At 40.1% G+C, this 16563-nt stretch overlaps 1 protein-coding gene across 3 annotated transcripts in view; it reads right to left on the bottom strand.

Annotated features, from left to right (window-relative positions):
• Positions 1 to 16563, bottom strand: part of L2HGDH (L-2-hydroxyglutarate dehydrogenase) — a 106806-nt gene that overhangs the window by 42040 nt on the left and 48203 nt on the right. For all 3 annotated transcript variants that reach the window (XM_037832770.1, XM_037832772.1, XM_037832771.1), the window contains one exon: positions 3834 to 3996. In XM_037832770.1, coding sequence (XP_037688698.1) covers positions 3834 to 3996 — 163 coding nt within the window. The remainder of the gene's footprint in view (positions 1 to 3833; positions 3997 to 16563) is intronic.

The following is a 16563-nucleotide window of genomic DNA, read 5'->3' as shown; positions in this document are numbered from 1 at the left end:
AACCATTTCCCTCCTCAACTCCAATATAGGCAGTCCCAGGTTTTTCCTGAGGTACAATCCTGGAAACCATGCTGTCAAATGGATTATCATAAATTAGTATGTATTTTCCAAGGACTAATGCTATGATATGAGAAAACTTTTTGTGCAAGTGTTGGTTACTTGAGTCCCTACAGATTCTAGGTGTAGAGAAGCAAGAGTCAACATCAAAACAAAACTCTCAGTAGTAAACTGATCATTTATAAAATTAGTTCCCAATCAAACACATGGAATCTCAGAGTCTTATAAAGCATATTATACAATAGGTAAAGAATACCTGTATCATAAATGTGATTCACTATCCTAGTTATAACAAGTTTAACTATTTAACTAACAATTTTGTTCACCATCTTGGAATTTAGGAGGATGCTGAGCAAATGATTCAGATAGCCCAGATCTCCTTAAAAAGCTGTCCAGGACCTCTTTTTGGCTTCATGTGTTTGGCAGGATCTCACTAATGAAGAACTTTTCTGGCAATGGCTATGCAAATCCACTTGGGGTCACCGATCCATCTACAATAAGAACCCACCTCTAGGATTTCCTTTTAGAAAACTGTATATGCAGCTGGATGAAGGAAGCCTGACTTTCAATGCCAACCCAGATGAGGGAGCGAGCTACCGTATATCCAAGGGTATCATAGATGATTCGCTAAAGGAAATAGCAAAGTTTATCTTCTGTACAAGAACACTAATTTGGAAGAAACCGAGAAACTTCTTAATGAAAGAAGAGATGTCTTGGATGACCATGTAACACAGCATAATTTTAGAAATCAGTTCTTGCCAAATACACTGAGAGTATTTTTTCATCATATCCATGCCCCTGAAGTGCGTGGGGGAATATCTTGAAACTCTTCTAACAAAGTTCTCACATAGGTTATGTGCTTGTGACCCTGCTTTAATGAGAGAACTTGGCCTTAGTTCTGATGTGGTCTATGTACTGTGCTACTCTTTGATTCTATTTTCTGTTGGCCTCACTAGCTCTCACATGAGGAATAAAATGTCAAAAAGAGAATTTATTCGAAATACCCATTGTGCTGCTCAAAACCTTGTGCAGATTTTGTAGGGCACTTTTTTTTTTTTTTTCCACTTGTAGGAATTTTATTCAACAATAAATCCATTTTTAGAAATTTCATTGTACAAATACACACACACAATATGATTCAACAAGGCTAACTGTGTCCGTGTTACAATGAGAAATATGTCACTTATACCCTTAAGCACATTTTGAATATTGTGAATTTATACACACAAGAAAATTTCTTAAAGGAGCAAAAACATATTCTATATCGCTACATACTTAATGTTAAAATATTTACTGATGCTTTTTCTGTAATGGAACTCTCCTCTAATAGCAATTTATATGGAACCAATTCATTGAGAAACACTTTAATTGGAGCAGATGGGAAAACCTCTTCTTAAACCTAACTCATAAAAAAGCAGCAGTAGCAGCCACTTTTTGGCAAACCCCAAATCCAGAATCCAGAAATTCCTATTTATACTCAAGAAAGCAGGCAGCACTGAGGATGATTAGCACACAACACAGCATATAGCAATCATTGGGATGCAAGTCAATTTGGCTATGGGCTCTAGGCTATTTGCTGTTTATTAAAACATTGCCCATCCAAAAAGAGAGATGATGGTGTGTTCGAAGCAGATCACTTCTCCTTCCCCATTAGAATTAATCTTTTCATTAACTTCTTATTCCTCTTCACACATTCAGGGCACAACATATTATCTTCTACGTCTGCAGATGGGAAAGTGCAGGCTGGTAACAGAAAGAGAGAGATCATCCTCTTAGGAGTGTCAGGTACCCAGGCCTGCCCTGCATGGAACTGCAGGCGAACCCAGCCCTGGGTGTCTGCAGGGAGAACTCGGCCATGGACCACACACCATCTGACACCAGAGGCTTGAAGCAAAAAGGTTTCGACAGAAGTGGGAATGGGACATGAATTCACGGTCTTAGGCTGCACTGCTCTTGCAGCAATTCTTGTCCATGATGCCAATATGGCTTCCTGAGCTGAAGTTATCACTTCAACTCTATTAGTCATTTCTTCTCTCTCCCTTCTCTTACAACTTTTTTGATCCTTTGCTGTCTTGGGCATCACCTTGCATTTCTTCGAACATAACTGTAACTTAGCCTCCTCTGGTGTGTCAGGAATATCCTGTTTTTGCTCAGGGTAAGCATGTTGCTGGAGCCTCAGATAAACGTCTATTTTCGGGCCGTCGGTACTCAAATTAAAATGTTGGCACCACTTCCGCAAAGTGTCCCGGTGTACCTTATTAATAGGAGGCAAAATGGTCGGCAAGGGAAGCATTGGTACTTTACATTTTGAGCAAGCTTTGAATTGCTCATTCATTTGAGGAAGATGAACTTTATCCTTTTTCCTAGACTTCTTTGGTTTAACTTGTGCAGTTGAAGTACTTGGTTCCATCTGATGACCCACTTGAGATTCCTCTTTTATTGGAACTAATGTGATTATCACATGTTCTTCCTGTAATTCCTCTTCAAAGACATTCTTTTTTTCTCAAACCGAAGGGCGAGGAAACTCAATTCCAGTCCTAGTCTAACCTGTAGGGCACTTTTATGATAACATCTACCTTATTGGCCATGTGGCTGCATAAAAGCACAATTGCTAGGACTTTAGCTTTTAACTCCAAACTAAAGCTACCCAAGGACTTATTTCTAGCAGATATGGGGGTTACATTGTGCTGGTCATGCTGGCCTCTGTATACAATCAAGCTTGAGTGTACGACCTTTATTCCTTTTATTATTTTCTTTTGTAGTAATTTCCTTGGGGAACTAAAGAATTTTATAGAATTTTTCTTAATTTTGCTTATCATGTTTTGCGCAAAGCAGAGCCATCGTCTGACACAGCTATTTAAGAATGTTTAACTGACACTATACTCTAAAATATGGTGTATTTGTGCATTAGGCTTGCCTGGAAAACTTTACCCAGTTCCATTCTTTTATAAAGTACCATGTAATATGTACATAAAACTTAACTATGAAGAGATTTATAATCAAAATTATTTTATTGTAAAGATTTTAACTAAAGTTTTTCCTTTTCTCTCTCTCTCAAAACAAATAAACAAACAAAAAGCTCTCCAGGAAGACTGAACCAAACTCTACTTTTTTCCTCCTTCAAATTTCCCTACAGCATATACAAAGCTTACCAATCATTCAATTGGTTTAAATACATATATATTTATATTACATATAAACATATAAATGTGTGCATGTATATGTGCGTGTACACACACACCCAACCCCACCCACTCCCACCCCCAGCAAAGCAAAACAAAACAAAATCTAAGTGCAGCCTGGTAGAAGAGATTGAGAATGACTCAGTCATTTATGACCTTACGCTTTCATTCTAAACCTTTGGTATGTCTAAGAATCACTAAAAGATGATCCCTATCCCCAGATAGTCTAATTCAGTAAGTATGGGTGATGCTAAAATCTGCATTTTTAGCAAGCATCCAAAGAGATTATGACTCTAGCCTGCAGTATGTAAGGCAAGAGTTTAGGGGGCATATTTTCCATAAATAGCCTTGGAGGTTCAGGTTTTAGCATCCAATCAGTGCCCAGTTCTAACAACACAAGAAGCTCCAGGAGTCTTAGTTCTCCTGCAACCAATCTTACCTCTCCCCCTTCTGAATCCTCCTCCAACTCTGGGCCCTACTCTAGTCCAGCACCTGGAGAGTCTCCCACCAGTATTACCCCAGACAAAAACTGGACCCGGTTTTTTTAAAGGTCAATAAAAATATTCAATAGAAAAGACAATAAGGATGGCTTACCATCTTTACTTCCTGAAGGACTTTCTTTAGCCATTTCAATATCTTTTACTTCAAATTTGGTCAAGACAGAGCCACCTGCATCTTGGAAATCCTGGGCAAATGACAAAGCCACCTGCCGATAATTCACAATGCCAGTGTATGGGCAATCAATAGCCATCAGACCCTGGACAGGATTGTGAAAAACATCAACACAATACAGTTAAGAATCACTTAGGCAACTTCTGGGAAAGATGGTGGAGTAGGGAGCTGCAGTTCTTACTCCTCCTCCCAAAACAGCTAGCGGGCAGGCAGAAACTGTCTGAAACAACTGTTTTGGGGCTCTGGAGGCCAGGGGAGCACTATATAGCATCTAGGGAAGAGCGGGACAAAAAAGCTGAGACACTGAAATAAAGAAGTGTGAGTAAAGCACTCAGCAGCGAATGCTTACGTCAAACCCCCACTCTCAAGGCTAGCCACCTCCAGCCTGTTACTGGATGGTTGCTGCAGACAGAGAGGGATGTGGAAGCCCTCTTCTCCAAGAATAGAGGGGACACAGTCAAGTACTGATTGTGGCTTTTGATCAGCAAATTGTGATCTCTGGGTCCTGGCTTTGCACTACAGTTTCAGCCTACCCCGGATAGGGAACACCATGGCCATTGTTTCAACCCCGTCCTCAACAGGGGCAAAGGCAGTGGAAGTTCAAAGAGGCAAGGCCTTCTGGGGCCTGCAGGGAAAAGTCTGTTGAATAGCACCATCTGCTGGGCAGGCCAGGAAAGTGTAGATCTGGACAGCCATCAAAAGGCTTTCTGGCATCTTTCCTGACCCTTTTCCCAAGGCTCTTTGGAACTGGTCTACAACTCCTTTGTGGGTCCCTGGTCCTGTTCTGGCTGGGAAATACTAACTTGGGAAAGTTGTCTCTGGGATGACCCTCCTCTCAGAATTTGCACTCCAGGCAAAAGCAGCCAGAGGCTATGAAAGGAGACTAAAAACAAAACAGATCAAGATACCTGGAGAAGGAACTGAGTAAGGGAAGCTTTCTGCTGGGGGTGAAACGCTGTACAAGTAACACAATGTTAAAATTGTATAGCATCCTCAGGGCAAGAATCAGATGAAGAGCTGAAAAAAAAAATCTGATAAACCACAGGCAATTCTAAGGGTCTAGATTAAGTTGAACCAAGTGGCAAAGAAGAGGCTTAACACAAAGCCAATCTAAAATAAAACCCTAGGCACGAGAGAGAAACTGACCTTCAGAGTAAACTAATCAAGATGACCAGATGCCTAGACATCAGCAAAAATTTACAAGCCATACTAAGAAACAGAAAGATATGGACCAGTTAAAGGAACAAATTAAAACTTCAGAGGAGACACAAAATTTGGAGCAACTAATCAAAGACGTTCAAACAAATATCCTAAATCAATTCAAGGACATGAAGGAAAATATGGAAAAAGGAACTAAAAGATATGAAGAAGACACTGGGTGAGCATAAAGAAGAATTTGAAAGTATGAAAAGAAACAGAACTTATGGGAATGAAAGGCACAATAATGGAGATTAAAGATACACTAGAGGCATACAACTACAAATTTGAACAGGCAGAAGAAAGAATCAGTGAACTAGAAGGCAGGAAAATAAAAATCTCACAGACAGAAGAACAGATAGAGAAAAGAATGGAAAAAATTGAGCAGAATCTCAGGGAACTGAATGACAGCACAAAGCACACAAACATAAACATCATGGGTTCCCAGAAAGACAAAAGAAGGGAAAAGAGGCAGAAAGAATATTTGAGGAAAGAACAGCTGAAATATTTCCCAATTCTTATGAAAGACACAAATATACATGCCCAAGAAGCACAATGCAAACCAAACAATAAATCCTAACAGTCCTACTCTAACACACATACTAATCAGAATACTGAACACCAAAGATAAAGATAGAATTCTGAAAGCAGCAAGAGAAAATCAGTCCATCATATACAAGGGAAAGAGCAATAAGATTAAATGTCAATTTCTCATCAGGAACCATGGAGGCAAGAAGGCAGAGGTAATGAAAGAGCAAAACTGCCAGGCAAGAATTCTTTATCCAGAGGGGCAGGGGCTGCACATTGCCAAGCTCCTGCTTGTTGCTGACTGGCTTGCCTCTGGCTGTAGGACAACACGCCACCCTGCCTGGACCATACAGTGGCTAGCCACAGACCTGCAGGGGCTCTCCCGCTACCTGGAGTACCAGGTCCAATCGGGTTCTTCAGGTCGGGAGTGGGCTTATCCCTGATCCTGGGCTTCAGCATTGCCTATGCCTGCTATTACCTGAGCAGCATTGCCAAGGAACCCCAGTTAGTGACAGGAGGTGAGAGCTTTAGCTGCTTCCTTCAGGGCCACTATCCCGTCGTGACAGAAATATACTACCTGATGGCTTGGTGCTGGGAGAGGCAAGGAGAGACTGTGGAGACCTTTCATCACCTCCAAACCCCCAGAGCAGTACAGGAATGAGCTTATTAAAACTGCAGATGGAGGGCAGATTTCACTGGACTGGTTTGATAATGATAACATTAAGTGTTACATGGATGCTGACACCAGTCCTACTATCTTATTGTTGCCTGGCCTTACTGAATAAGCAAGGAACCATATATCCTTCATATGATCCATGTCAGTGAAGAATTAGGATACAGATGTGTGGTTTTTAACAATAGAGGAGTTGTGGGAAGAACTCTTGGTGCTTCCAGGACACAAAGATGGGGAAGATGTGGTCTGAGGCTCTCAAGCAAATAACAGTGTTGCAAAGCAGAGTCCGTTAGTTCCCATAATTTAAGGAATGAAGATCTAGTCATTCAGCAAAGCTGTACTGCATGCCTATTCAATCAGGCACTGTGAAAGGCAGCAGCACTGGAAACAACGCTACCTCTCTTAGGAGCTCAAACTAGAGTTGAAGGAAAAGGCCAGGTACATAAAAATATATACATAACATGGAAGGTGGGAAGGTGATAGCATTGCAACATTCTAAATGCGATTAATCCCACTAATGGAATGCTAGGGAGGGATTAGAATGGGAAGATTTAGGCTGTATATATGTTTCTACAATTGAAAAAATATATATATATACATATATATACACACACATTACAGTACAAAGTGTAAGGGTAGTAAGACATATTAAGGCTACAGAGCCCAAAGGGAAGGAGTAACTAACTACTGGAGGAGGAGAGAGAGCTTCACAGGGAGATAATACTTGAGTTGGATCTTGAAGACTGTGGCACTGAACCACCAGGAAAGAGGGGTGGGGGCTTTCTTGGCATAAAGAGCACAGGATAATAAGTATTTACTTATGGCTGGATAAGGAAGCTCACAGTTATAGCTAACATTTATTGAATCCTTTGAACATATCAGTTATGTCTTTTCTCAGCAATTAAAAATTACCCAATGAGTCAGGTAAGTATAATTACTATTATCCCATTTTCCAGATGAAGAAAAATGAGGCCCAAATACATTAAGAAACTTAATGGTAAAGCCAGGTAATCTTGACTAAGTGCCTACATTCTCAATCATTATGCCATACTCCCCCTCATTATTAGGAGGTGATGGGGATGATTCTAGAAAGGTAGGGCCAGATTTTGTACAGTCATGGGTAGAATTCTAAGGGGCCTAGAATGGAAGCATTGACATTTTGAAGGAGGGGGAAAATGTGGTGACATTCCTGTTTGAAAAAGATAACCATGGAATAGTGCATGAGAAATGATGAAGGGGGGATGAAACTGGGGGTAGGAGACCAATAAGAAAGCAGTGTGGGAACATGAGTGTGAGAACAGATATTAGAGGGATGAAGACAAGAGAAACAAAAATGTAAAGTAGTCATAGGACAGAAAGAAGAGTATTAAGTGTATTGTGGGAAATGAAGAGAGAGGAGTCAAGTCTAGCTTGACTAACAGGAAGAAGGTCCTGATATTTTTCAAAATAGGAAATTTAGTTAGGAGAATTTAGGAGATTTTGGTGTAATTAAGATAACAAATTCAGTTTTTGATATTCAGGGTGCTTACAAAGCATCCAGATGGAAATTTCTTGTAAGCAGTTGAATGTACTGGGCTCACCATCAGGAGAGAGAAACAGGCTAGACAGAGAGAGAAACCTGGGATTGTCAGTGTGCAAGAGGATGTTGAGGCTCAGCAGTAGTTGAGATTGCTTAGGGAGAGTTGATGAGTAAAAGGGGAAGAAGCCTATGGCTAGAATTTTAGAAAAAGCTTTAAAAACCTTTAATCCTTAGTATTTAAAGTGAATTGGAAATTCACTTTAGAAGAATGCAACAACCCAGTAACTTTTATCCATAAGCTTTAATTAGTTCTTGCAAAGGGACAGTAAAAACTGGATAGCCAGGGTTTCTACTGTTTTTAATTTTAGGAAATTCACTGAGCTTTAAGTTATCTTAGATTCTAATATCTGGAATCGTATTCAGGGCAGTGGGTTGAATTCTGATTAACTAGTACCCCCAGTAAATATCTGTATCATAAAGGCTAATTCAAACTAAGCTGTTTAGCTACAGTGTGACCAGCTGCTTGGGTGTCTGCAGCAGAAAGGATGTTGGACTCAGAAAGAAGATCCAAGCCCAAGCTCTTTTGTCAACACAAACCAGCTAAGTGACATAGAAGAAGTTAAATAACCTGTGTCTCATTTTCTTATCTGAAAAATGGTAGTAATGTACACATGCCACCTTACAAGAATGTTTGATGCCCAAATGGAATAATGAAATAATGAATATGAAAACAGCTTACAAAATAAAGTTTTTTATAATCCAAGGCAAAAAATAAAAATGAAAAATTGTCCTTCAAAAATGAGGGCGAGTGGACGGGGGCAAGATGGCGGCATAAAGAGGTGCGGAATTTAGTTAGTCCTCTACAGCAACTAGTAAATAGCCAGGAACAACTAGTAAACAGTATGGAACAATTATTGGGGATGTACCAGTTTGGATATATTATGCCCTCCAGAAAAAGCCATATTCTTTAATGCAATCTTGTAGGGGCAGAAGTATTAGTGCTGATTAGATTGGAACCTTCTAATTGAGTGTTTCTATGGAGATGTGACCCACCCAACTGTGAGTGACACTTTGCTTAGGGTGTGACCTCTGATTGAAAGTCTCCATGGAGGTATGGCCTCACCCATTCAGTGTGGGCCTTAATTAGTTTACTGGAGTCTAATAAAGGGGTTCACAAACAGGAGAACCCTCTAGAGAGCAACTGAGAGTGACATTTTGAAGAGCAGCTGCAACTAAGAGAGGACAAAATGCCCCAAGAGCAACACTTTGGAGAATGCAATTCTGAAACACAACCTGGGAGCAGCACACACTAGCCACATGCCTTCCCTGCTAACAGAGGTTTTCTGGATGCCAATGGCCTTTCTCCAGTGAAGGTGCCCTTTGTTGTTGCCTTACCTTGGACACTTAATGGCCTTAAGACTGTAACTCTGCAACCAAATAAACCCCCTTTATAAAAGCCAATCCATTTCTGTGTTTTGCAAAAGGGCAGCATTAGCAAACCAGAACAGAGGACATCCGTGACTGCTCACATATTATTCACCAGCCTGGAATGGGTAGAATGGCTGAGAACGCAGCACAGAACTGTAAGTAAAACTGCGGAGCTGGTGCCCCTCCTCTACCTGCACAGCAGGCTGTGTTGCAAAACTTCGCTGTGGGAGAAAGAAGCAGTCCCTGCTGGGAGCAAGGGATGGTAGCTCAACCAAGCTCCAACTGTGGTTTTAATTTAAAAATTTTGTACTATTGAATACAAGCTACAAGTACAGATAAGCCCTGAGCAAGCAGAAATCTGAAGTTCCTCCTGGCAGAGAGGACGCAGGGCTGAAGAAAAAAAAATACACAACTAAATAAAAACAGAGGCTTTTGGAGACGGCTGAGCTCTGTGTACTGGAAAATGGCTGTGCCCCAAGAAAAGGGGCACAGAGAACTGGGTACAAACACCAGTCAACCAGAGAAGCTGAGGGGTTGGGGACTGGCTCTGAAAAGGGGCTTGTGCTCTTTTTCCTTTTTTTTCCTCTCATTCTAAGCAACTCATTAGAGAACGCCTCAGGCATTTTCAATTGTTGACCCAGGCAAGGGTGGAGTTAAGAGAGATAGAAAGACAAGGGAGGAATTCAAGTGCAGAAGATAACTCCCTGGGGGGGTGTATCTTCCCTAAGAAAAGGGGGGCAGGGCCCAGCTCCCTCAGAGAACTCAGACCCCAGGGCCTGGGGGGGCAGGGGGGACCAGAAACAACTTAAGTCGGCTTCTCACACCCTCAGCCCCTGACCAGGACAGGGTCCACAGAGAATTAAAGGGACCACAACTCTTTACACCAGTGGGGAGCTGCCAGCTGAAAAGTGCCACCTGCTGGACAGGATAGAAAAAGCACCAAGTCTAGAGGCCTCACAGGAACATCTGACAACCTGCTCCTGAAGGAAACCTGATACTGATTGCACCTACATCCTGAGACCTGGGCCCATCTGGTCTGGCAAAATCTGACTGGTGTAATCAAGAAAACCAGATGCCTAGACAGGGGAAAAAAAAAAAATTACAAGTCACACAGGAAAATGAAGATACAGCCTAGTCAAAGGAACAAACTTACACTTCAACTGAGATACAGGAATTGAAACAACTAATTATTAATCAAGCAACGTTTATAAATCAATCCAAAAATCAAATCAGCGAGTTGAGGGAAGATAGAGCAAAAGAGATGAAGGCTATAAAGAAGACATTTGGTAAACATAAGAAAGAACATGAAAGTTTCAAAAAAACAATTGGCAGAAGCTATGGGAATGAAAGGCACAATACAAGAGATAAAAAACACAATGGAGACATACAACAGCAGATTTGAAGAGGCAGAAGAAAAGATTCATGAGCTGGAGGACAGGATATCTGAAATCCTACACACAAAAGAACAGATAGGGAAAAGAATGGAAAAATATGAGCAGCGTCTCAGGGAACTGAATGATGACACAAAGCACATGAATGTACATGTCATAGGTGTCCCAGAAGGAGAAGAGAAGGGAAAAGGGGCAGAAACAATAATAGAGGAAAAAGTCACTGAAAATTTCCCATCTCTTATGAAAGATATAAAATTACAGATCGAAGAAGTACCACATATCCCAAACAGAATAGACCTATGCTAAGACATTTAATAATCAGATTATCAAATGTCAAAGACAAATTCTGAAAGCAGTGAGAGAAAAGCAATCCATCACATACAAAGGAAGCTCGATAAGACTATATGCAGATTTCTCAGCAGAAATGGAGGCAAGAAAGCAGTGTTACAATATATTTTAAGATTCTGAAAGAGAAAAACTGCTAACCAAGAATTCTATATCTGGCAACACTTCCTTCAAAAATGAGGGAGAGTTTAAAATATTCCCAGACAAAAGGACACTGAGAGAGTTTGTGAACAAGATACATGCCCTACAGGAAATACTAAAGGGAGCACTGCAGGCAGACACGAAATGATAGGAGAGGTTTGGAACACAATTTTGGGTGATGATAACACAGTAATGTAAGTACACTGAACAAAGATGACTGTGAGTTTGGCTGAAAGAGGAAGGTTAGGAGCATGTAGGAGACCAGAAGGAAAGATAGAAAGATAGAAGATAAAGACTGAGACTGTATACTTAGTGAAACCTAGAGTGGTCAATGACTGTGATTAAATGTACAAATATGTGTTTACATGAGGGAGAACAAATGAATGTCAACTTTGCAATGTGTTAAAAATGGGGTTACAAACAATGTAAACTAGAGTCTATAGTTAACAGTAACATTGTAATTTGCTTCCATTAATTGTAACACAAGCAATATACCCAAGCTAAGTGTCTATAAGAGGGGGATATAAGGCAGGGATATGGGATTTTTGGCATTGGTGGTGTTGTCTGACTTTTTTATTGCATTTTATTTTAACTTTATTTTTTCTTTTGTTGCTTTTTAGTTGTCATTTTTTCTTTCTTTTTCTTTTTTCTTTTTACTTTTTTCGCCTCTTCCTCTTTCTTTGTGGAAGCAATGGAAATGTCCTTATATAGATAGTGGTGGTAAATGCATAACTACGTAATTATACAGGGAACCATTGATTGTTTACTTAGGATGGAATGTATGGTGTGTGAATAAAGCCATCTAAAAAATAAACAGAGGGATATAAGTGCTGGAGAAAATGTGGAGAAAGGGATGTACCTAATCACCATTGGTGGGAAAGTAGAATAGTGCAGCCCATCTGGAGGGCAGTGTGGTTGTTCCACAGGAAGCTAAGCATGGGGTTGCCACACAGTCCTGCAACTCGGTTACTGGGTATATACTTGGAAGAACTAAAAAGAGGGACATGAATGGACATTTGCATAGTGGGTTTTATGGTGTCACTATTCATGATTCGCAGTGCCAGCTGATGAACGGAATGGCAAACTGTGGTGTATACCATAAATGGAATATTGAGCTGCTACAGGAGTGAAGTTGTGAGGTAAATGGACATTGAGGACAGTATGTTGAGTGAAATAAACCAGAAATGAAAAGGAAAACATTATAAAGCCTCACTAATATGGACTAACTATAATGTGCAAGCTCTGAGAATTAAGTCTGCGAGCATAGGTTATCAGGGGAAAGCTTATTGTAAAGGTTCCTAGATTGTAAGCAATTACAGCAGTTATGTCTCTTCCTGAGTTGTAATGGTTATTTCTAAATTCTGAGATCCTGAGCTCTTTGGTATAATCCGGTCAGTCCCGGGAACTTTGGGCATCTGTCTGACACCTGAGATTCAGAGCCAGAGTCCAGCAGCTATGAATGTCAGTATTAAACCATACAGCAAATGTTAAGGAGTCTGAAAAAAGAGATCAGACTTCAATTAGAGATATGAATGAAATGGACTTGGTTGGGACTAAGGTAAATCAGACTAAAGGTAAAGGATGATATGGTGTTTTAAAACTTCAACTTCTCTGTGAAACCAAAGGAAGAGATTTTATTAAGTGCAAAATCTATATTTTTGTAACACACTACATAATTTAACTTATATGGTTAGTTTATTCAAACAACATAATTACATGGAATGTTGAATAGGGAGTGAAATCTGGTAGGTTTGTACAGGTTAGTGTGAAGCCCCAATACATCCCAGGGTAATTTGGGCAGAGAATAAAGATGTATTTGCAAAGCCCCCTTGAGGGACTGGGGGAAAATGTGGGAATATTAAATTTCCCCACCTGGGGAATTAATGATACTCTCACAAGCACTGGAGATTACCAATTTAGAAAGCCAAGCCCTTGATCTTGGGGCTTGCCCTAGGAAGTTTGTTACTGCAAAGGAAAAGCTAAGCCTACTTAAAATTGTGCCTAAGAGCCACACCTAGAGAACCTCTTTTGTTGCTCAGATGTGGCCTCTCTCTAAGCCAACTCTGCAGGTAAACTCAATGCCTTCCCCCCTTCATGGGACATGACTCCCAGGGGTGTAAATCTCCCTGGCAATACAGGATATGACTCCCAGGGATGACCTTGGCCTGGCATCATGGGATTGAGAAAGCCTTCTTGGACCAAAATGGGGAAGAGAAAGGAAACAAAATAAATTTCCAGTGGCTGAGAGATCTCAGATAGATTTGAGAGGTCATTCTGGAGGTTATTCTATGCATTATATAGATATCCCTTTTTAGTTTTTAGTGTATTGTAATAGCTAGAAGGAAATACCTGAAACTGTTGAACTGCAACCCAGTAGCTTTTATTCTTGAAGAAGATTCTATAACTATATACCTTATACTGTGTGACCATGTGATTGTGAAAACTTTAAGGTTCCCACTCCCCTTATACAGTGTATGGACAGAAGAATAGAAAAACGGGGACAAAAAGTAAATGAATTATAGGAAGAGATGGGGGGTACAGGATGTTTTGAGTGTTCTTTTTTACTTTAACTTTTATTCTTATTCTTTTTTGTGTGTGGTAATGACAATGTTCAAAAACTGATTGTGGTGATGAATGCACAACTATCTAATGGCACTGTGAACAATTGATTGTACACTGTTTTGCTCCTCATGGATGACTGATGGTATGTGAATATATCTCAATAAAATTGAACTTAAAAAAATAAATAAAAATGAGGGAGAGTTTAAAATAGTCACAGATAAATTAAAACCGAGAGAGTTCATCATCAAGAGATACTAAAATACTAAAAGAAATACTAAAAATAGTTCTGCAGGCTGAAAGGAAAAGACAGGAGAGAGGCTTGGTGGCGAGTGTAGAAATGAAGATTATCATTAAGGGTAACTAAAAGGATAAAAGGAGAGACAAAATAAGATATGACATAAAAACCAAAGGATAAAAATGGTTGAAGTAAGTACTCCCTTTACAGCAATAATACTGAATGTTAATGGATTAAATTCCCCAATCAAAAGACAAAGATTGGCAGAATGGATAAAAAAGTATGATTTATCTATATGCTATCTATAAGAGACTCACCTTAAACCCAAGGACCAAAATAGGTTGAAAGTAAAAGGTTGTAAAAAAGTATTCCACAAAAATAATAACCAAAAAGAGCTAGGGTAGCTATACTAATATTGGACAAAACAGACTTTAAATCCAAAACTGTTACAAGAGACAACAAAGGAAACTATACTGATAAAAGGGGTAATCCACAAAGAAGAAATAACATTCATAAATATTTATGCATCTAACCGGAGTGCCCCAAAATAAATGAGGCAAACACTGGTAAAACTGAAGAGAGAAACAGATGTCTCTACAATAATAGTTGGAGACTTCAATACACCACCCTCAATGAATAGGACATCTAGACAGAGGATCAGTGAGGAAACAGAGAACTTGAATAACATGATAAATAAACTAGATCTAACGACATATACAAAACAATGTACTCCAAAACAGCAGGATAAACATTCTTCTTTAGTGCTCATAGATCATTCTACAGGATAGACCACCTATTAGGTCACAAAACAAGTCTCAATAAATTTAAAAATATTGAAATTATACAAAGCACTTTCTCTGACCTTAATGGAATGAAGCTGTAAATCAGTAACAGGCAGAGAACTGGAAAATTCACAAATAAATGGAGACTAAACAACACACAGTGGGTCAAAGAAGAAATTGCAAGAGAAATCAGTAAGTATCTTGAGGCAAATGCAAATGAGAACAAAATACATCTAAACTTATGGGATGCAGTGAAGGCAGTGCTGAGAGGGAAATTTATAGCCCTAAATGCCTACATTAAAAAAAGAAGGAGCTAAAATCAAAGACCTAACTGCACATCTGGAGGAACTAGAAAAAGAACAGCAAACTAATCTCATAGCAAGCAGAAGGAAAGAAATAAGAGAAATTAGAGAAGAAATAAATGAAATTGAGAATTAAAAAACAAAAAAAACCAGTAGCATTAACAAAACCAAAAGTTGGTTGTCTTGAGAGGATCAATAAAACCGACAAACCCTTAGTTAGACTGATAAAGAACAGAAGAGAGTAGATGCAAATAAAATCAGAAATAAGAGAGGGGACATTACTACTGACTCCACAGAAATTAAAAGGATCATAAGAGGGTACAATGAACAACAATATGACAACAAATTAGACAATTTTGAGGAAACGAACAAATTCCTAGTAACACATGAGTAACCTACACTGAATCTAGAAGAACAGAAAACCTCAACAGATCAATTACAAGTTAAGAGATTGAATCAGTCATCAAAATCCTCCCAACAGGAGGCGGGGCAAGATGGCAGACTGGTGAGCTGTATGTTTTAGTTACTCCTCCAGGAAAGTAGGTAGAAAGCCAGGAACTGCGTGGACTGGACACCACAGAGCAATCTGACTTTGGGCATACTTCATACAACACTCATGAAAACGTGGAACTGCTGAGATCAGCGAAATCTGTAAGTTTTTGCGGCCAGGGGACCCGCGCCCCTCCCTGCCAGGCTCAGTCCCGGGGGAGGAGGGGCTGTCAGCTCCGGGAAGGAGAAGGGAGAACTGCAGTGGCAGCCCTTATCGGAAACTCATTCTACTGATTCAAACTCCAACCATAGATAGACTGAGACCAGACACCAGAGAATCTGAGAGCAGCCAGCCCAGCAGAGAGGAGACAGGCATAGAAAAAAAACAACATGAAAAACTCCAAAATAAAAGCGGAGGATTTTTGGAGTTCTGGTGAACATAGAAAGGGGAAGGGCCCTGAGGCGCATATGCAAATCCCGAAGAAAAGCTGATCTCTCTGCCCTGTGGAACTTTCCTTAATGGCCCTGGTTGCTTTGTCTCTTAGCATTTCAATAACCCATTAGATCTCTGAGGAGGGCCTGTTTTTTTTGTTTTTTTTGTTTTTTTTTGTTTTTTTTTTTTAATCCTTTTTTCTTTTTCTAAAACAATTACTCTAAGAAGCCCAATACAGAAAGCTTCAAAGACTTGCTATTTGGGCAGGTCAAGTCAAGAGCACAACTAGGAGAGCTCTGAGACAAAACGCAATAATCCAGTGGCTGAGAAAATTCACTAAACACCACAACTTCCCAAGAAAAGGGGGGTGTCCGCTCACAGCCATCATCCTGGTGGACAGGAAACACTCCTGCCCATCGCCAGCCCCATAGCCCAGAGCTGCCCCAGACAACCCAGTGTGACGGAAGTGCTTCAAATAACAGGCACACACCACAAAACTGGGCGTGGACATTAGCCTTCCCTGCAACCTCAGCTGATTGTCCCAGAGTTGGGAAGGAAGAGCAGTGTGAATTAACAAAGCCCCATTCAGCCATCATTTCAGCAGACTGGGAGCCTCCCTACACAGCC

Source organism: Choloepus didactylus, chromosome 4 (assembly GCF_015220235.1).
Source record: "Choloepus didactylus isolate mChoDid1 chromosome 4, mChoDid1.pri, whole genome shotgun sequence".
Taxonomy (NCBI): Eukaryota; Metazoa; Chordata; class Mammalia; order Pilosa; family Megalonychidae; genus Choloepus; species Choloepus didactylus.
This window is presented reverse-complemented; position numbering and strand designations above follow the sequence as displayed.